Source organism: Acartia tonsa, chromosome 4, assembly GCF_053477335.1.
Source record: "Acartia tonsa isolate MP-2025a chromosome 4, ASM5347733v1, whole genome shotgun sequence".
Taxonomy (NCBI): domain Eukaryota; kingdom Metazoa; phylum Arthropoda; class Copepoda; order Calanoida; family Acartiidae; genus Acartia; species Acartia tonsa.
Window position 1 is genome coordinate 44842471 of NC_137263.1, and position 21914 is coordinate 44864384.

A 21914-nucleotide genomic window follows, 5' to 3' on the forward strand; every position below is an offset into this window, starting at 1 on the left:
AATTATAGAGCATCCTCGCTCCCAACCAGAGATTAATTGGAATATACAGACAGACGTACAGCCGTATGATAGCATAATTATAGAGCATGCTCGCTCCCAACCAGAGATTAATTGGGTGAGGAGAGAATGATTCCACGCGGATTTCAGTAAAAACCCGGAAAATACAAATTTCACTTCCGCAATGTAACATCCGATTTTAAGTGTCTAACAATCTGACACAATGAAGATACTCAAGTCCTTTAACATCATAATATTACAGCGCAATTTCAAGCATAAATAGTCTGACAATGCACTGTGACACAATACAAGGACTTGTTCTTAGACCCAATGTTTAATCTCTTTACAAATAGGTAAACGCACTCTCATATCGGATGTCCACTAAAAATGTTTCAAATATTTTCAATCCTGTTAGGTAGCTCCTCGGGGGAAAAAAACAGATTTATCTTCACACTGCACTGGTCAGGTTTTAGGTTTTAGTCTATTTAATTGTTTGTTTCGGAGGGGGGGGGGGGGGGGGGGGAGTAGGGTCAACCCCATACTAGGAGCGGAGACACTAGTCTAAATTTATTACAAAGCAGAAAGGTCTTTTTTGTCTAAAATTGAATAAGAAAAATCTAAAATCGCTGGTCCGTTCAAGTTGCGCTTTTCATGGATGGTCCCAATAGACAAAACAATATTAAACTTTTAAAGTTAAATTATAAAGAATAAAAGAAACCTTTTTTAGCTTAGTAATATACTTTTAAGACACCCAGCAATTTTAAAAAATACACACAAACAAAACAGGAACTTTTTGGACATACTGTAATATAAAAGTCCACATACAGAATTATGAAAATATGTTGTTAAAAGTAATCTGTAAATGTAAGTCATTCAGTCATTGTCACACCAGGAGTAGTTTCTATAGACCTAATAACTGTTGTTTAATATCACAGAAACAGGTCAGCATATGCTACATATGTTCTGTTATAATGTCTTTTTAGCAACCAAAGAAACAGCCCTTAGAGACACTTATATTTATGTAAAATAATGTAATTTTTTTAACTTATCCAAAATTAAAATACTTGTATTTTAAAGAGATCTTAAGGAATAAGACAATGAACGATAAATTGATATAAATCTCCAATGATGGTACTAAATTGAGCCCCTTATATTATAGATCAAAATTCAAAACTATGGCTTATTAAAAGTTTGGACACTGCTACATAGTTTAGACGCTTCCCTGAAAATTGTAGAGCAATTAATTTATTGGTTTCTGACATTTTATTGGAATTACATACCTACACATTTAGAATATGAGGCTCTGATAGTTTTACAGTTTACAATGTATGATGTGAAAAAAGAAGGATGTGTTTTTGTTGATGGGTGGGGGGGGGGGGATTGGGGAGAGGGAGTGGTCCATGGCAAAATAACAGGAAAATGACGTTGAATAATGTGAGTAAAGACATCCTATCAGTGTTAACCTATTTGCCCCCCCCCCCCCCTGTAACTATAACATTTTAACTGTGCATACTCATAGATTTCACAGTGTGTCTCAAATTAAATGAAATATTTTTTTTTTAAACTTAGGTAATAATTTGTTGCTAATTGTTTTTCCAATTAATGTTTATTTGCTGATCATTTGATGATTTTTAATTAAATCTATTTTATCTAATTAAAGAAAAAGTAACTTTTGCTATGACGTTTTAAGTATGAAAAATTAACCTATAATTATATTTGATATACTAAAGATAAGTACTTGCCCCATCCACAGAAATTTGGAATTAATATGTGAGCTTCTTTATCCATTATCTATAAAATCTAAGCTTTCACAATCACATTTTGAAAAATACACAAAGTGAAACTTCTTTAAGATATTATTTAAAAATAATTTTTACTTGACATCCTTTTCTTTTGTGTGTGTTTTTGTGTATGTGTGTGTGCGTGTTTGATGAAAAATTCACTGTAGTTTGATTAATGCAAAATTGTTATGAAGCTGACATATTATCAATTAGTTTTAATTTATCATCAAATTATCAACATTAATTATAGTGCAGGCCTTACTTCCCGATAAAGATCTTGAAAAATGCAGATAAACATAGACGTCCAAGCTTTTTTTTTTTTTGGGGGGGGGGGGGTAAAAAAATTTAGGGGGGGGGGGGTAATTCGTATTTGGGGCGGGTAAAATGGCGAAATATTTTTTACCCCCCCAAAATTTTTTCCCCGGGGGTAAAATTTGATTGGGGGGGGGGGGGTAATTACCCCCCCTGAAGTCTGTTGGGGGGGGGGGGGTAAATTTAGTTTGGGGGGTAATCGCCCTATTACCCCCCCCCCCTTGGACGTCTATGCAGATAAAAGTCTGTTTTTCTCTTTTGTAGCGTAGCAACTCTTATATTAGGACTTAGGTAAAAATTCCTACCTTTTTGCTATCACTTTGTCTGGCTGAGAACTCCTCTGTCTTTTTAGATAATGCGGTTGTTGGGGCCGCGGCCCCGCCAGGCAGATGCGACAAACCGCCGCTCGGCGAGGTCGCACCGGTAAACTGGAAACTCATGACGTTGGCGTCCCGCCGAATATTCTTTATAGAATCGGCGGATATTCTTTTCACTCCTTCCTCCTCTTCAAAATCGCCGTTATCACTGTCGCCGGCAGAATTATGTCCGCGGGTTGGGCTGGGGGCCCGTTTTGAGGCCAAGCCACTCTCTGAATGTATTTTATTTGTATTATTGTTACTAGCCACTGGATGTAGATTTAAACGTACATTTTCAACTTCACTTAGCTCAGGCATTTTACCGACGCCGACGGCGGAATTAACACTTTTGCCGGATGCCGCTGTAATGAGTCCGTTCATGGCCTCGGCGATAAGGGGCGAGGTCGGCGAATTGTTCACTTTGCTGGTCACTGAGTTAAGTTTGGGCCGCAGGTCACTGGGCGACCGTTTGTAGCCGTTGGCGACGATCGGCGACAAATGGCTGGGTTTCACTGGTATGGCAGGACGGTCAATCCGCGAGCCGCCTCCACCGCCGCTAACATTGCCGCTGGGCAAGTGTGAACGGTCTTTGCGGTTGTCACTGCTGCGGGCACCAGAAGATTTCAGCCTTTCGGTAGGGGATTCCCTAGAAAAAAAAAGAGGGTTGAGTCAATGGCAAATAAAGTAATTACTTGCCTGATAAAGCAATGAAAACAACAATAACTGTACTTTTCTAAACTGTTTAATATTAACTAAATAAATAGAATAAAATACACTATTTTGACATTTAACGATTTTAAAAATGAAAATCAAAGCGGAAAACATTTGAGATAAGACAATTTGATGAGCACAGCTACTTTAAAATTAGGGCATGTCCGTTTGTCCTTCCGTCTGCCCATCGTATTCAGATTCATCGTATTTTAGATGCACTTGTAAACCCACTCTAAAGATTTGTTTCCTTATTCATCCTAAATACAATAAAATGTGGTTGTTTTCTTTTGAATATTGTTTGTTTTTGCTGATCTACTTAGGAATAAAATTGTCCGTGTTTGATGCTAATATATAATTACCTTGACTTAGAAGGATAGTTAGAAGACCTTCTGAGAACAGACTCGTTTTCAATAAAACTGGCCGGTCTGCCGCCCAACCCAGCCGACATTGTTGCCGCACTACTGCTCATACTCTCACTGGTGCGGCGAGGGCTGGCGCCGTTGATAACGCCGCCACGCCGACGTGCAGGCGAACCGCGCGCCGGAGACTTTGCCGCCTCGACTGAGCTCGAACGGGAGCCGGGCTTTGTGTAGAGGCTGGATGTGGACTTGGACTTGGTCAGACCACCGCCGCCAGACAACTTTCTCGGTGATCTAGCGCCGCCATTGCTGTTGGCTTCAAATAACTTTCTGGTTTCTCTAACGGTATCAGGGGCGGGCAATTCTCGTTCTTTTACGCCAAATAATAATCCCGCCGACACTGGTTTCATAGGTGGCGCCTTTGTAGGGGCTGGGGTAATAATTGTCTCTGAACCGAATGCTACGCTGTGCCGGCCGGGACGGCCGATTACAGAAGCTGCAGTCGGTTTGGAAGACCTTAGGGCTGCCACCGATTGTTTGGCCAACAGCGCAGCTGACTTCTTGGCGGGTAGTACAGGTGAGCCGGTGGCTGCCGCAACTCCACTCGTGATCTGGATATTCTCATTGACCAAGGCGGGGTTGGAGGAGAGCACGTGGTTCACTGGCGGTGGCGGAGGATCTACTTTCGAGTCCCTGCAAGAAAAGTGATTAAGAATATAATCATTTTAACTTATATTGTTTCAGATAATAAAAAAACTTATTTTCTATTTTTTCAAAAAGCTATATTTAAGGGGGGGGGGAAGTTTTGCCACTTTCGCGTAATCCGTGATTATTAGGCTAGGTATTGATGTGAGACTATAGGTTATTTGGGATAAAAGTTTACTTTTGGGTAGTACTTCACGTATATTTAATCATTTTTTGGATAGGTCTCCAGGTTCAAGTGCTGCAGGCTGGAAGGTGGTTTCTGGACAGGTAAAAAAAATTTAAAATTTTTGTTTGAAGAGTTAGAGATCAAATTATTAAACAAAATATGCATCTTTATGGATATTATTGACATATCAGAAGAAAAAATTAAAATCGGCCTCCAGGTTCAGGTGCTGCAGGCCTCCAGGTCCACTCTGGACAGGAAAAAAACAAGTTTTTTATTTGAAGAGTTAGAGGTTAACTTATGAAACAGAATATGTATATTTTTTGATATTTTTGACATATTTGAAGAAAAAATTAAAATCGGCCTCCAGGTTCAGGTGCTGCAGGCCTCCAGGTCCACTCTGGACAGGTAAAAAACAAGTTTTTTTATTTGAAGAGTTAGAGGTCAACTTCTATAACAGAATATGCATATTTTAATATTATTGACATATTTGAAGAAAAAATTAAAATCGGCCTCCAGGTCCACTATGGACAGGTAAAAAAACAAGTTTTTTATTTGAAGAGTTAGAGGTCAACTTATAAAACAGAATATGCATCTTATTTGATATCATTGACATATTTAAAGAAAAAAATAAAATCGACCTCCAGGTTCAGGTGCTGCAGGCCTCCAGGCCCACTATGGACAGGTAAAAAATCAAATTTTTTATTTGAAGAGTTAGAGGTCAACTTATAAAACAGAATATGCATATTTTTTTTTATATAATTGACATACTTGAAGAAAAAATTAAAATCGGCCTCCAGGTTCAGGTGCTGCAGGCCTCCAGGTCAACTCTGGACAGGTAAAAAAAATAAAAAAAATCTAATTTGACATATCTGAAGAAAAAATTAAAACCTGCCTCCAGATTTAGGTGCTTCGGGCCTCCAGGTCCACTCTGGACAGGTACAAAAGGTTAAAGGTCAACTAATAAAACTGAATATACATTTTTTTTGGATGTTATTAACATATTTCAAGAAAGGATTAAAATCGGCCACCAGGTTCAGGTCCACTCTGGACAGGTAAAAAATTGGAATTTCTTATTTAAAGAGTTAGAGGTCAGTTATTAAAACAACATTAGCATCTTTTTAGATGTTATTTGTATATTTGAAGAAAAAAAAAAATCGGCGTCCAGGTTCAGGTGCTGCAGGCTTCCATGTGAACTTTAGAGGCTATTTCCAGGTACATTTCCTATTTATTTGATTTCCCCCCTACTTTTTTTCTATTCTTTCTATTCTATTTCTTTATTTAAACCTAGTAGTTATCATATTCATTGAAACTTTTTGATGGATCCCAGTGACCGCTGTTGGCCGTTGGCCAGATAAATATCCAGAAAGGTAATTTTTGAGGCCTGCAGGATCTGAACATGAAGTCCGATTTTAATTTTTTCTTCAAAAATGTCAGTAATATAAAAAAGAAGCATATTCTGTTTTATAAGTTGACCTCTAACTCTTCAAATAAAATTTTTAGATTTTTTACCTTTCCAGAGTGGACCTAGAGGCCTGCAGCACCTGAACCTGGAGGCCGATTTTAATTTTTTCTTCAAATATGTCAATAACATCAAAAAAGATGCATTTTCTGTTTTGTAAGTTGTCCTCTAAATCTTCAAATAAAAAATTTGATTTTTTACATGTCCAGAGTGGACCTGGAGGCCTGCAGCACCTGAACCTGGAGACTGATTTTATGTTTACTTCAAAAATGTAAATAATATCAAAAAAGATGCATATTCTGTTTTATAAGTTGACCTCTAACTCTTCAAATAAAAAATTTGATTTTTTACCTTTCCGGAGTGGACCTAGAGGCCTGCAGCACCTGAACCTGGAGGCCGATTTTAATTTTTTCTTCAAATATTTCAATAACATCAAAAAAGATGCATATTCTGTTTTGTAAGTTGTCCTCTAACTCTTCAAATAAAAAATTTGATTATTTACCTGTCCAGAGTGGACCTGGAGGCCAGCAGCACCTGAACCTGGAGGCTGATTTAGATTTTTTCTTTAAAAATGTCAATATTATAAAAAAATATACATATTCTGTTTTATAAGTTGACCTCTAACTCTTTAAATACAAAATTTATTTTTTTACCTGTCCAGAGTGGACCTGGAGGCCAGCAGCACCTGAACCTGGAGGCTGATTTTAATGTTTTCTTCAAATATGTCAATAACATCAAAAAAGATGCATATTCTGTTTTGTAAGTTGTCCTCTAACTCTTCAAATAAAAAATTTGATTATTTACCTGTCCAGAGTGGACCTGGAGGCCAGCAGCACCTGAACCTGGAGGCTGATTTAGATTTTTTCTTTAAAAATGTCAATATTATAAAAAAATATACATATTCTGTTTTATAAGTTGACCTCTAACTCTTTAAATACAAAATTTATTTTTTTACCTGTCCAGAGTGGACCTGGAGGCCAGCAGCACCTGAACCTGGAGGCTGATTTTAATGTTTTCTTCAAATATGTCAATAATATCAAAAAAGATGCATATTCTGTTTTATAAGTTGACCTCTAACTCCTGAAATAAAAAATTTGATTTTTTACCTGTCCAGAGTGGACCTGGAGGCCAGCAGCACCTGAACCTGGAGGCTGATTTTAATGTTTTCTTCAAATATGTCAATAATATCAAAAAAGATGCATATTCTGTTTTATAAGTTGACCTCTAACTCCTCAAATAAAAATTTTTATTTTTTTACCTGTCCAGAGTTGACCTGGAGGCCTGTAGCACCTGAACCTGGAGGCCGATTTTAATTTTTTCTTCAAATATGTCAATAATATTTAAAAATATGCATATTCTGTTTAATAAGTTGACCTCTAACTCTTCAAATAAAAAACTTGATTTTTTACCTGTCCAGAGTTGACCTGGAGGCCTGCAGCACCTGAACCTGGAGGCCGATTTTAATTTTTTCTTCTGATATGAAATAACATCCATAAAGATGCATATTTTGTTTAATAATTTGATCTCTAACTCTTCAAACAAAAATTTTAAATTTTTTTTACCTGTCCAGAAACCACCTTCCAGCCTGCAGCACCTGAACCTGGATACCTATCCAAAAAATGATTAAATATACGTGAAATACTACCCAAAAGTAAACTTTTATCCCAAAAAACCTATAGTCTCACATCAATACCTAGCCTAATAATCACGGATTACGCGAAAGTGGCAAAACTTCCCCCCCCCCCTTAAAAATAATACAAACAAGGATGACAACATCCATAAGTAGCGAAGCACAAAAAATCGTAGATGGGAATACATACAGGTAGATTTAAAAGGTTTTTACCTACTAAAATCAAAAATAGATTTATTGGATAAAATAAATATGAAACCTTGTTTTATTTTGTATGATGACGATGGTCAAAGTAAATTATATTAAAGATGCTCATAACAATGGGAAAAATTATTTTGATACTGATATCCAATAAAAGTTTGAAAATTGGATCAAAATAAACAAAGATCTTGAGAAATATGTAAAACATATAAAAATAGCTAAAAACCTGATAAAAGGCAGTCTGGCCGCCATGGTTGTTTTCTTAAAACGACAAAAAAATTTATTTTTAAATCCTTAAAAATTTTAAAAATTTGGAAAATTGGACCATATACACTGAAGATATGGAAAAAAGTGTTAAATATATTTGTAAATAGCCTAAACCTGCCAAAAAGGCAGTCTGGCCGTCATGGTTATTTCCTTTAAAGACGGGAAATTTAATTTTGATATCTACAACTGAAAAAATTTTGACAATCGGACTATAAACACTGAAGATATGGAGAAAAATGTTAAAAATATAAAAAAAATAGCCTAAAACCTGCTGAAAAGGCAGTCTTGCCGTCATGGTTGTCTTCTTTAAAAGACGGGAAATTTAATTTTGATATCTATAACTGAAAAAATTTTGAAAATCGGACCATACACTGAAGATATGAAGAAAAATGTGAAAAATATAAAAATAGCCTAAAACCTGCTTAAAAGGCAGTCTGGCCTTCATGATTGTTTCTTTAAACAACAGAAAATTTAATTTTGATATCTGTAACTGAAAAAATTTTGAAAATCGGACCATAAACACTGAAGATATGGAGAAAATGTGAAAAATATAAAAATAGCCTAAAACCTGCTAAAAATGTTGACGATGTTTTATAGTCAATAGTGCTCCTTAATCATGGGAATGTTGTCAAAAAATTTCAGCATTCTATCTTTTATAGGAGCTGAGTAAATCCCATTTCCCCCATAGCGTTACGGACTGACTGACGGACTGACTGACGGACTGACTGACGGACTGACTGACGGACGGACGGACGGACAAAGTGAATTATAGAGTAGCTTCGCTACTAAAAACTAAACCCACCCAAAGTCTACAGCTATTTGCTTTTCTTTTATTTCTGCTTCAAAAAGATGTAATCTTTTTTTTTAAACCCGAATTATCGTTTCAATTCGCTAGCCACTGAATTGATTTTAATTTTCGGATAGTTCTACAGACGTCCTAAGGTATTTTTAGGCTATTTTTTTCTTCATAGGAGTCATGGCATATGCATACTGCTAATTATAAAAATGGTGGTTATTATTTATTTGAAACCCTTTAAAATTTTTAGATAATTTCAGAACGGCGTACTCAGTGTGTAAATAAATGTAATTTGTATAGCAGCATAGCGAAACCAACTTCTCTACAATTAACATCACTTTCCCATTTGATTCATTTGGAACCCATACAATCCCTCTCTGATTTTTATTGTGTGTTTTTTATTTTCATTTATTTCCAATTATCCCACTTCCAAAAGGGATGTAAACAATGAAAAACAAACTTTTTAAACACTAAATTCTGCTTTTTTACACTAATATACTAAATATTTAACAATAACGAGGGGCTGAGGGGATGTTTTTTTCTGACATTACCACATCCTATATGATTATTTCTCGTATTCATTCAAATCCGGTGGATAGGAACCGGTTCTTATCCATACGAAAAAACTATGTCTAGCATCGTATTATATCCAGCTTACTATGAATATAAAAATGTAAATAAGATTCAAACCAGTTTTTTTAGCCCGTGCCTTCAGCACCTCGGGGCTAAAAAAACTAGTTTTAATCTTATAATTCTACATTCTATATCCGCGGAAAGCTGTTTATAATACTATGCGAGAAATAACTATTATACTACATTTTCACTGTTTAGCGAGTGATAGAGGGAAGAGGGGGGGGGCTAAATTGAATATAAAGGAAAATTGTTGAATTTACTTCTTGTTTCTATATAGGATGCAATTTTACGTTCGAATTGGCACAGTCTCTCCTACCTACAACCGCAAGACCTTTTTTCAAGTAGCGAAGCTACTTTATTGCAGTGTTTTTCTGTACGTCTTTATATTGCCTTCCACATCAATTAGTCCTTCAACGTAATAATAGTAGTGTTAACCATCATGCACACACACAAACACACACACACACACACACACAAACAAATACACACAAACAAACACACACACAAATACAAACAAACAAACACACACACAAGCATATTCCATAGCATGATTAACAGGAAATGTACACCGCAAGCTTCGCTACTTTTGTAAGTAATCGTCCTTGTTCCTTTCTCCTATTGCACAATCAAAGGACAAGGGACTCTGGCCAGGGATAGGGGATAAGTCTTTCATAAACAATTTCCATAATTAAAATTAGGCAAGTCCACTGAAATACAGGGATTAATCTCTTAATTCGTTGAGAGGGTGGGAAAGGGAGCTGAGTAAAGCTTGCTTAAAATAGAAAACTCAATTGGTTCAGTGGTTAGCGTGAATTTAAAGGAAAAACTTAAAATCTTTACACTTAACTTACTACTAAGTACAAACCATATAAAAAAAGCAATTCGCCGTTCTTTAAAAACAATTTATATTATTCTTTCGATGAGCTATCCCTTATCCCTGCTACTCTACACTCAGTGGTTATAATTAACTTGAAAGTGGACGTTTAATACTATTTCTAGGGTTAATCATTATTGTAGAATAACAATAGATTACTAATTTTATAAAGCTGTATTTTTTTTAAATAAACCTATAATAAAAAAGTAGTAAGGTTTTGTATGTAGAGCAAAATTTAAATAACTACTAAACCTAATGAGTTCTATGGATAATTTATTTTAGAGTCTTATGATAGTTTTATGTTACTTTTCGGTCCAATCCTGCCCCTTCGAATACTAGCCCCTAAATGCTAGGGTTGCACCCGTGAATGGTAAATAAATGCCGAATAAATAATCTAATAATTAAATTATGAGGCTTTAGTTTGCTCATAAATACCATGAAATTGAATAAATTTAATTTGTTTTATATATTAGCTTACTTTTAAAGCCAGTATATAATTTATTTTTGAAAAATTGCTATTTAGCTTTAAAATTAGGTAACTACCATTTCGACTAAAATAAAAGAAAAATCATTTGAAAGAAAATAACTGTCATCAATTTTTCTGGTTTATGACCCATACAAATCAATTATATTTATTACAGGGTAAAATGAAATAATTTCCAGGGCTCAGCACCCCCCACACCCTAATTAAATTTCACATTTCTAAATCTTAGAGCTAAAAAAAAACCACCAGTAGTTAAAAAATCTGTGGCTTTATTCGCAGAAAATAGCTGTCAAAAATCCGAAACCAAAGCCGCCTAAGTCTTAATACCATCGCATTTTTTTTGTTTTTAAACAGCTGAAGCTTAGATATTCAATGCCTGTCAATTTGCAAATATTTTTCCAATTGCAGAACAAACAAATTAAAATATAGAGTAGCTGTGCTACCAAAAACTGCACGTACCTAGGCGGAAGAGGCGGAGGCGATACACTGGGCGGTCGTACACGTGAGCATGGCTCCAGAAATGACTCTGTGAAAACCGGTTTTTCTGCAGCGCTCAGGATGGACAGTACTTCCACACTTTGGGCTCTTTTCATAGACTCCCGCCGACTCTCGGAACCGGTTTGTACGCCAGTCTGAAAAAAAAGAAAATATTTTAGAACAAGAAATATTATGGTTTTATGATCTTAATGATTTCTATTGCTACAATTCGGAAGAAATAGCAGGGAAAAAATCCGGCAAATGTGAATTTTCGCAGATTTGTAGTTGACAAGTACACAAACAATAAACATAACGATAACTATAGACTATCTTCTTCAGAAGCTATACTTATGTCTATCCAATTTTTTTATGATATTTGATTAGGAAATGCAACAAACTCCCCTCCCCATCCCCAATTTGAACTAAATAACACTTAATAATAAAATAAAACAAATTAGGTATGTACTATATAAAGTATTTTTATGATATTTTTTTTTAGAAATTAACAGATGTTTTTAACTTAATTTTTTAAGCACTAGAAAGTTAAAATGACATAATTATTTTATAATATGAACTTTAAGGAAGGCGGAAATGCCAATTTTAAACCTTACACGGAAATAAAAGATTTACTGTATTAGAATTATAAAAAAACGACGTAAAACTGTGTTACGAAAAACGGCGGTAAAACCGTTTTTATCGCCAAATAATTTAATAGATTGTAAACAATCGCACTTGCCTTTATTTCACATTTCTATGATAATTCAAAAGTTATTAAAATGAAAAATTACTATAATATAACTAGTATATCCAACTATATGAAACTTAATAAGTTTAGTATAAGACTGAACTCTTCTATCTCTCTTTCTAAGTAAGGGAAACCATACAAAAATCCATCACAGTAGAACATATGAATATAAATCACAATATCCTAATTAGTTTATTGTGGTCTTAACCCCTCCACCCGCATTAGATGTTGATCATAGTGGTAAAAGATTCTAATCTTATTTCAAGCTCCTAAGGCGTGTCTTAGTTATGCTGTGTGAAATGAGAAATGTCTTAGCCCATAAACAGTCGCAGATAATAATAAAAAAGAGGTCCACAAAGACCACAAGAGATTTATATCAAAAACATATATTTATATGTATTTTTATTAAAACTTAAGGAAAGGATTAATTTATATTTAGACTGTGTATAACTTATTAGTGGCTTAGCCTCTAGCCTCGCTTAAAACTTGCCCTAGACCGATTAATTAATTGCCGTTTACGAGATCTTAATGTCACAGCTATTTCAAGTCATTTATAAAATTAGGGGTTACGCCCCTAGAGGTAGATGTGGAAAGGGGAGGAGGTGGTAATTCAGTCCTCCAATTTCAATGTTAGTTTTATAAACCTCCCCTGGACCTATTAGAAAGTACTACTGTGAAGTAGAACCATATCGGTTCAGCGGTTAGCAAGATCCTTCGCTACTCACAGGCAGACATCTTGTTATTTATACATAAGATAAAAATCATCACTATAACAACGCACTTTTTATCTACGTATAATTTTAATTCTAATTCAGCTTGAGTTGGTTGAATGTATATGACTAAAAAGAATAATATGCTAACAGCTGATTTTCCTATATGTAGTTTGGAGCCATTTCTATCAATAACATATTTCAGTAATGTTACATTAAAATTGGAGCCTATTTCTCCATTAAAATCAATTGTCATGTTAATTTTTATAAATGTAAATAAACTGAAATGGTAGTTTCCACAAATTACCAAATTCACTAATTTAAACGTACAATATTGATAAAAATCCGAAATATTAACTAATTTTTAATTTAGGTAGTTTTATATCTAATTTTGAAACGAATGTTCTTTTTTATTTTTGCATTTTTCATATTATTACGAACACAGGTAGATATTAAAAGGACTGTTCATTTTTATTTTATTTTAAGTTTAGTTTTAATTCTTGAAGTTAAATTACTTGAAGAATGTAAAAAGAAAACAAAAAAATCCAATCTAAATAATTTTAAGAAATGAAAATGCTTTTGTTACAGTAACAAGGACAATTTTGCGAATAACTAGCACAGCAATAATAATCAAAACATATTTTTTGATATATTGCATATATGATATATTTCGATTTTAAAAGATATCTAATTTGTTAGCTTCAAAATTTGTTATACTTTTGTTAAACCTCGAATAATTAATCAATGTTTAAAATTAACCAAATATAATTTTAATCTACAGAAGGGATAAATTTGTTCTTTATTATTGGTATATATCTAGTAAGCATGCAGTAAGAAACAACAAAGACAAACTGAACAAATTTTAATGACAAACAGACAGTCAGTCGGACGGACGGACAAACACAAGTAAAAATGCAGCTACGCTGCTGGAAGTTATCAGACTGTAACGTTGGTCAATGTCCTTGGGTGGTTCAAATCATTTGGAACAAAATCTGATTTTCATTAAAATATTATTTTATCATTTCCATTGGCGAAGCTTCTCTATGTTTAGTAGCATCCTCAAGTCTATTTATCACTACCTAATAATTATTTATTGTGCTTTATTAAAAGCGAAGCTTTTCTATAATTAGGGTCGGTCCGTCCGTCCGTCCGTCACGGATAGCTTTTTTCGTTAATTTAGACATGTTAGAATTGTCTTATCGATTTCAAATTTTGCATGGTGATTCCTGTAATAGTTAGGTACGAGTTAGAAAGCGTAGCAACTCTATAATCATTACCAGAATGTCCGTACGTCCATTTTAAACATGTTGATTTTTTTACATTTTTAACAACAAATTTGTATGTGACCTAATTATCCGATTGGTCTGATTTTTGGTATACTGATTCCTGGGACAACAAAGTACAATATTATAAGCGAAGCAACTCTATAATCAAGTCCTAAAAATGTAAGTATGTCCATAATCATTATCCTGTATCAAGCAGTTTTTCAACAAATTTACTTACAATTTTGCTTATACATTCGCATTCTGATTATTCAGTTCTGACATTATACAAGTGTTTATGTCCGTTTGTCCTACAGTTTCAGAGCTTCACTTTTATGGATGTTGTCTTCCTTATTTTTATATATGAATCTTTTTTGGGATAAACCCTGTAAATATTCAATTATTAAGAGTGATGTTTAAGCTTTAGTGCCCTACTTTCGTAATGTTGTAGTCCTTGTTGAAAAAAAAATACATATAGCTCTATTTTCGGACAGATGGACAAACGGACGGAAAGACGGCTAGACATATGGTTGGACGGACGGACGGAGAGACAAACGAATGAAAAAAAGAAAAGAAAGACAAAAAAACGGACGGTCAGACAGACATACGGTTAGACTGACATCGTCCTAATTTGCATTAAAGATATGCATATACACTAAATTATTTTTGGCTAAATTTAAGGACTTCAAGTGAAGACAAGCGTGCGCGCGCGAATTTGTGTTCGTGTGCATATTGCATATGTGTGTTCTGGGTGGGGTGTTGAAATTTTATCAGTGAATTAAAGGATATGGCATTAAAAGATTAAATAAATACACGGGTAGAATCTATCTTCAAGTAATATTGATAACACTAGTTGATAAATATTAAGGGAAAGGGAATTAAGAATATATAAAATAGCATTTCATATAAGAGGTAATAGTTGAAATATTATCGACAAGTTGTTATTCTAAGGCAATATTAATGTCGACAAAGTAAAATTGCTGACATATTATTCATATGACGTCATTCTAATGACATTATGACTACAGTATTATGTTGATATGATAACAGCACGATGGAATAATAATATTCTTTTAGATGCTATATACCTTAAATCTTAGTAAAATTATTGGTTATTATAATATTGGAAGGATAGATGTATTATCCTAGATAGCCAATCAGTAAACGGACCATATTTGTAGAAAATAAAATTTCCCCGAGCATTTTTTTACACTAAGAAATTCAACTGTTTATATGTGACTTATTAAATGAATGAAATTTAAAAAAGCTGCCCTTTTGTATGGACTTTATAATATAATAAGGCCGAATTGTTCCTAAACTTTGCTACCATTGGTCCTTATAAGGGATTGTTCATCTAGACTTTCTACAACTATTATTTTAAGCCTACGGTAGTACGCAAATAGGGCGTTTCAAGTACTCATTACACACCATAATAGATACTCCCAAATAACAAGGATAACACCAGTAATAGAGGCGAAGCTTAGTGTTGAATATTAAAAAATGGGTCACTCACGACACGTCCGGTTGTTGTCATGGGTTCGAGTCTTGACACTAAAAGGGGTTCAAAAGTTGTTGTTTTGCTAGTCTCGTCAAGTTAAAAGTGTAAGCGGGGTGAAAATCTGGGTCCAAAAACAGGCTTAACTTATTGATAACATTCAAATTTATGACCTACAGAGAAAGGTCGTGAAATGAATGGGTTGTTTGTCTGTTTTCATTAGATTCATTAGACATAATATTGCAAAATGCTAAAATTATTTAAGCCCTAAAATACTTGAACTTATATTTAGACCACAAATATAGAGCTATTACTCTTCAGAGACTTATTTCATCTTAATATAGAAATATCAAATAGAATTGGAGACTTTTAGTGGAATGAAGCAGAGCCCCTAAAGAACACAGTAATAGTGTCTGACTGATTATGACGTAACAAAAAAAATTAGCCAATGAGAGGCCGTTATTGACCAATGGTAAAATTTATAGTGGCCTCTCATTGGCTATTTTTTTTGTTACGTCATAATCAGTCAGACACTATTACTGTGTTCCCCCTAAATATATAAAAGCTTCGCTTTAATAATGTTATCTTTACACCAAGTATGTCAAAATTCACAGGGGGGCGGGGATACGTCATTACAAGAAATAAAATTTTGCCACCAACTTTTCCACTGATCAAAATAGTCGTTGTTGAGATAGGTTACATGTATACATATGGTCATGGCTGATATGCTATTGTCGAGAAAATCAACAACGATTTAGCATTAACGACATGAAAGCATTATTTATGAAACCATTCTCAATACAAAAAATAAGACAGTTACTAGATCTGAAAATCTCTAATATAAACCAATTTATCTCCATTGTCTTATCCCATTATGCCTTTTGAGTGGATATATAAATTTGTATATTCAATGAAGTATACCTATATCCTAAACATGCTCCAAAAGTTTAAAGCTGTAAAGGACGTATGGATAGAAATGAATTATAGAGAAGCTTCGATAGTACAAAAAAGACGATTTATTAAAAAAATCTAAATAAAAAAGTCCTAAAATATCTCAAAAAAGTTTTTTTTCTATAACTCAAATATATGCCTGAAAGATAATAGGTAATGATCCTATAATTTTTGAAATTTTAAAAAGTATAATTTTTTACTCAAATATTCAAAGCACTTGGTAATTTAAAACATTATGTATCTTTATTTTAAAACTTTTAGTGCATTTTTTGGGGGTTTTAGGCGTCCCTTAATTTAAAGGAGTAAAAATAAATAAAAGGTTTTTACAAAATAAGGTTTTTTTTGGAGGGGTAAAACTTTCCTAGCAAACCCTTTTTCTAATAAGAGGATAAAATAGCGTCCTTCTATTGTTATTCTTAAATATTACAGTTTACTGTTCTATTTTCATCAGAGTGGGTGGAGTCAATGGACTGCAAATTATACTGGTACCCAAAGTTTTTTACAAACATCTTTTCTTATTCGTTGGCTTTGGAACTTTTCTAGATTCTGAATTGGTTAGTTCAAACTATCAGTGTTCAAACTTAAAAACCATCAATATTAATCTACAGAAGGGGAAATTTTATTAATCTTAATTGGGGATGTATGTAAATCTACATACCCCTTAAAATCAAAGATTATCTTGCTGTTGCTTGAATCTATTTTAACCTGTTGAAAAAAAATCAATTGTATGTATTTAAAATTTTATGACCATGAACTTTAAAATGTTTAAATAAAACCAATCATCCTTAAATAACTGTATTAAATTGTAAAAGGAGAGGGACAAATTTTAAAATATATTTTTCAGCTTTTTTTTGTGTGATGGGGGGAGGATAAAATTCTTATTAGGGAATAATTCAAGTTATGGGAGAGGAGGATTAAAACCCACTCCCAAAAATCTCTTGATTAAAAAAAACTATGTAGGTTTCATGAATGTTATCATTCTTGTTTTGATCATATATGACGAACATGAACAAATACAAAACATTGAGAATTATTTATGTCCATAAGCAGCGCAGCAATAACAAACTAACATTCTTTGATAAAAATCGAACAATAGAATATTGTACAGTAAAGTAAGAAACAGTTTTAGGTTAAAACCAATTACAATTATTTTTAAATTTTAAGCTCTGCCAAAATGAAGGATTGCCGTAGTAATTACCAGACAAAATAACGGTCCTAGGAAAAACGCAGGAGTCCCAAACGTCGGAGTGGAAACTTTCCCTAATCTAACCTATTTTAAACTATCTCATAGGTTTTTAATGCCTAACCCCTGCGGAGGGTTTATTTGTATATCTTAACCCAACCTAACCTGTAAAGAAATACATGATTAAATTAATATTTTAACACTCCTGCGTTTGTACACTCCGACGTTTGGGGCTCCTGCGTTTGTCCCAGAACCAAAATAACATACCTATGCTGATTATAAAGAAGATTCGCTACTATAAAAAGCCTGTTATCAGCACAAATAGAATCATTGGGTCATAATAAGTATCCTTTTCATATGAGGTTAATCAGCCGAAAATACATAAATTATTTCTTTTCCTGTCTATTTATGTTAAACTTTAGTGTTGGTATTATTTCGACATCGACAAATAATAGTATGATAATAGTAATCTCTGTCTAAACATTAAGTTGTTATTAAGTCAATAAAGTTCTTCCAATATTAAAAGGGTTAAAAGTAATACAAAACAAGGCTCAGCAGCCGCGCGTCAGCCGCGACTAACCCGTTTGGATGCTTTGAAAAAAATGTTCGAAAAGAGGTATTGCCATATAAGGGTCAAGTTTAGACTTCCAGGTGATTTTTAAAATTGTAAAATGTTAATTTCCCTGAGGTTAACGCGCTGCGGCCGAGCCCTGATACAATGTGAATATTTGTGTTAAAAGGACCCCAAAGAAACTTTTTACTATTCATGGGAGTGTTTTCATTCTCAAATTAAATTTAATTAATTTTTCTAATGACAATTTATTCATTGAACCCTTATGAATAAAAATGCTATTTCATCTATCAATAATTTGTAATGTTTTTTGTTATTGAGATAAACAAATTTTGTAGAAACGTAGCTACTCTATAATTATGAGTCTGTTCGTACATTAGTATGTCTAATTAAAATAGTACATATAAAGAAATTACGTCATACGTCAAATGACCAATGGCAGTCCAGTATACATTTTAATTGACCAATGGTAGGCCAGTATGACGTCATTTTTATAGGCACTATAAAAAGATTCAAATGATGATAACAAAGAAGATAATAAAGCTTCAATACCCAAAGAAGCGAGAGGGATAAAAAAAATCTTCAAGGGATAAAACAACAACAAAAATTAGTTTTAGAGTATCTTAGATTTGACAAACAAATTGATTTTTATAATTATGATTCAAATTTAAATATTTCTTTTGACAATCATTACAAAAGACCTCATTATTTATATTTAATTGAATGATCAAAGCATGACAAGCATCCCAATATGTTGCATAGCTGAAAAAAACAGAATTTTTTTTTTTACAGAATTATGTTATAGTCTTATCCTATTATATAAAGTAACTAGTAAGGTTTTTTGTCAGAAGCTTAAGATCTCAATAATAACCTTCTGAACCGATATTTTTTCTCTGATTAGGTACGCTTCACAGTCCTGTTTAGGCTTTTTATTTTCATATTTGAGTCTGAGGATGATTTTAAGCTATTTTTCTAGCCCTTCTAGTTATTTTATGCTAGGGACATAGCCGCTAATTATATATGTAGTGCTAGAGAGTGAGCATTCTGTGTGAGTGTGTGTACGTAAATAACTTGTATGTAATGTTGTGCATTTACAGACAGACATACGGACATACAGACCAAATTATAGAGTAGCGGTGCTTCTAAAAATATATTTAAATACCTTTCATTTTAAGTAATTAAATCCATTTTTTAGTACAATTAATTCTTTTGTGTAATTAATAATCACTTTTCAATTATCACTTTAATTTTAAGCATTGAGACAAAGCGTTTTAATTCATCTAAAAAACATAAAGAATAAATAAAATTAGATGTAATTTACTTATAACGTTAAAATAACACACATAACTATTAGAATTAATAATGTTAAAATCACTTTATAAAAACTCATAGTAAAAAAACCCTTGACAAAAAAACTGAAAGTAAAAAATGCAAGTGTGTTTTGAAACCAAAGACGAGCAAGCAAAGTGCGTCAGCGTTTTCTCAACAACAGTTACTTCTGGGCCCTGTCTGTTTGTCTGTCCGTCCATCTGTCTGTGTGCTTCTGTCATCACCCCCCATACGAACGAATGTAAGAGTGCATGGGCTGGTAATACCGTTTCACGCATAAAGGGATGGTTAAAAATAAAAATATCTTCAATAAAAAAAGGGTGTTTGAAAAATGCGTCTTACAAGGCAATGTTTTGAATCATTTTAATTAAACGGGTACCCAAAGTTTTGGCTTAATAACTTTGGGTACTAGATTAGTTGCTTGCAACTAGTATTGTGATCTGCATAAACGGCAATTTTAAATAATTATCATTGGGAATCCACATTGTCTTATCACTTAAGGTGAAAAGAGCAACTTTTGTTCAACTGCTATTTCATTAGCAAATTTGAAATTAAGCAAAATTATTTGACTATTCCCTTAATTCCTGAAGCACCACTTTTCTTAGAGCAAGTGGTTGGAAAAGGTAGAACAGTTGGGGGTATAACATATTATTGCTTAAATATATAAAACATTCAGTTTAAGAGGTAGAAAATTTAATTCAGTTAGAGGTTTAAAACAACATTGCTTATATAAAAGATTAAATATTACCCACCTAGGTATTATTAGTCTATTAAATGAAACTTTCACAACGTAATAACTTATACCCATATACTTTTTTTCACGAACATTGTCTGACATTGAGTTTAACTAAGTATTTCACTTTTTTTCTGCCAAATAAATGGTTTGCTTTTTCTGACTTCATATTTTTGATCAGTCCCTCAAAGGTGAAGTCGTATTTTTTTCATGTTCTATTTATAATATTTACAGAAAACCTCATCAACTAAGTATTAAAATAATGAACGAGAAACTGATGTACATTGATAATAAAGATAATAAAATGAACCCAACCAATGAGAAAACTTTGGGTACCAACATCATTTACAGTCCATTGTCCCCTCTTTCCCTATTTTTTTTTAAAAAGTTGTTAAAAGTCGTCTTTGCTTGGTAACCGTATAATTTAGAACGTGATAACACTTGCAATGAAAATTACCAACTGATGCGGCAATTTCTTTTGGGCTTTTGTTACCCCAGCCCCATTTTTTCCATCATTTTTTTCCCTCTATAATATCAAATTTAGGATCAAGTAAATCTTATTTAAAAAAAGGTATTATAAAATATTTTTTTTTCAATTGTTATTACTTCAACATTAAACAATTCATGAAAAACATTAAATAAGAATGAAAGAAAAGATGAATTTTTCTTATTTTTGACATGTTATTTATTTTTGGGGTGCTAAATAAATATAATCAAATTTTCTTATTTTAATTAACGTTTTTTAGGTATTAGATTATCCTGTCGATGTCAAACTTGGTATAATGATTACAGTAATAGTTATGTACAATTAAGCTTTGCTTTTATAATTATCATCAGATTTGTTCTTTACAACTTTATTAGGTATTGTTTATTTAACTAAACCTTTCTCTCTGTGTGCCTGGTTATAAGTAAAAGTAATAATGCCATTTGGATTCAACCATCTTGTCGCCACTTTAACAAAATAACAACACAACAAAAATTCTTTTTTCCTCCAAAAATATAAATTAACACTTTTTTCTTGATTTTTAGTAACAAAGCTACTCTATAATTCACTTTTCAGTCCGTCCGTCTGTCAGTCTGTAACACTATGGGGAATTGTGATCTTTTCAGCTGCTATTGAATATAGACAGCTTAAATTTTCAAGGTTTTCTTTTTGCATAATCTTTTCTTTGTAATGGCAACTGAACATCTACTCTATAACTCACTTTGTCCAATTGTCCATTCTATGTTTTTAATTGGTGTTAATTTGTAAAAATTGCTAATATAGCAATATGAGGCTTTCAGTAAATAAACAATTTAGAAACACTCTTTTTACCCAGAAAATATTAATAATCGATTAATGCAAAACATTTTATCCTTGAACAACTTGTTATACTTAAGGGATAATTATTATAAAAAATTGAATTTTTTAAAGAAATCATGTTGATTAAATATTATATAAGTCTTAAGTTTTCATCTATAAAAAAAATATGCTGTTAACTTTTTCTTGAGTCAAGTTTTGAAATATTGAAGAAGCTCTTTATAGTGCCTATACAAAATGACGTCATACAATACAAATTACCAATGTTAACAAAACACAGACTTAATTACCAATTGCAGGCCAGTATATATTTTAATTGACCAATGGTAGGCCAGTATGACGTCATTTTTATAAAGCTTTAATATGAAATATTTACTGATCTCTTGTTTAGACATAATAAAACAGTATAAGTGTCATTAAAATAGCA

General features: G+C 32.9%; 1 protein-coding gene across 2 annotated transcripts in view; it reads right to left on the reverse strand.

Moving 5' to 3' along the window:
• Positions 1 to 21914, reverse strand: part of LOC145317397 (uncharacterized) — a 143960-nt gene that overhangs the window by 94753 nt on the left and 27293 nt on the right. For both annotated transcript variants that reach the window (XM_080158460.1, XM_080158459.1), the window contains exons 6-8: positions 11191 to 11363; positions 3517 to 4209; positions 2396 to 3092 (exon numbers count right to left, since the gene is read on the reverse strand). In XM_080158460.1, the coding sequence (XP_080014586.1) occupies positions 2396 to 3092; positions 3517 to 4209; positions 11191 to 11363 (1563 nt within the window). The remainder of the gene's footprint in view (positions 1 to 2395; positions 3093 to 3516; positions 4210 to 11190; positions 11364 to 21914) is intronic.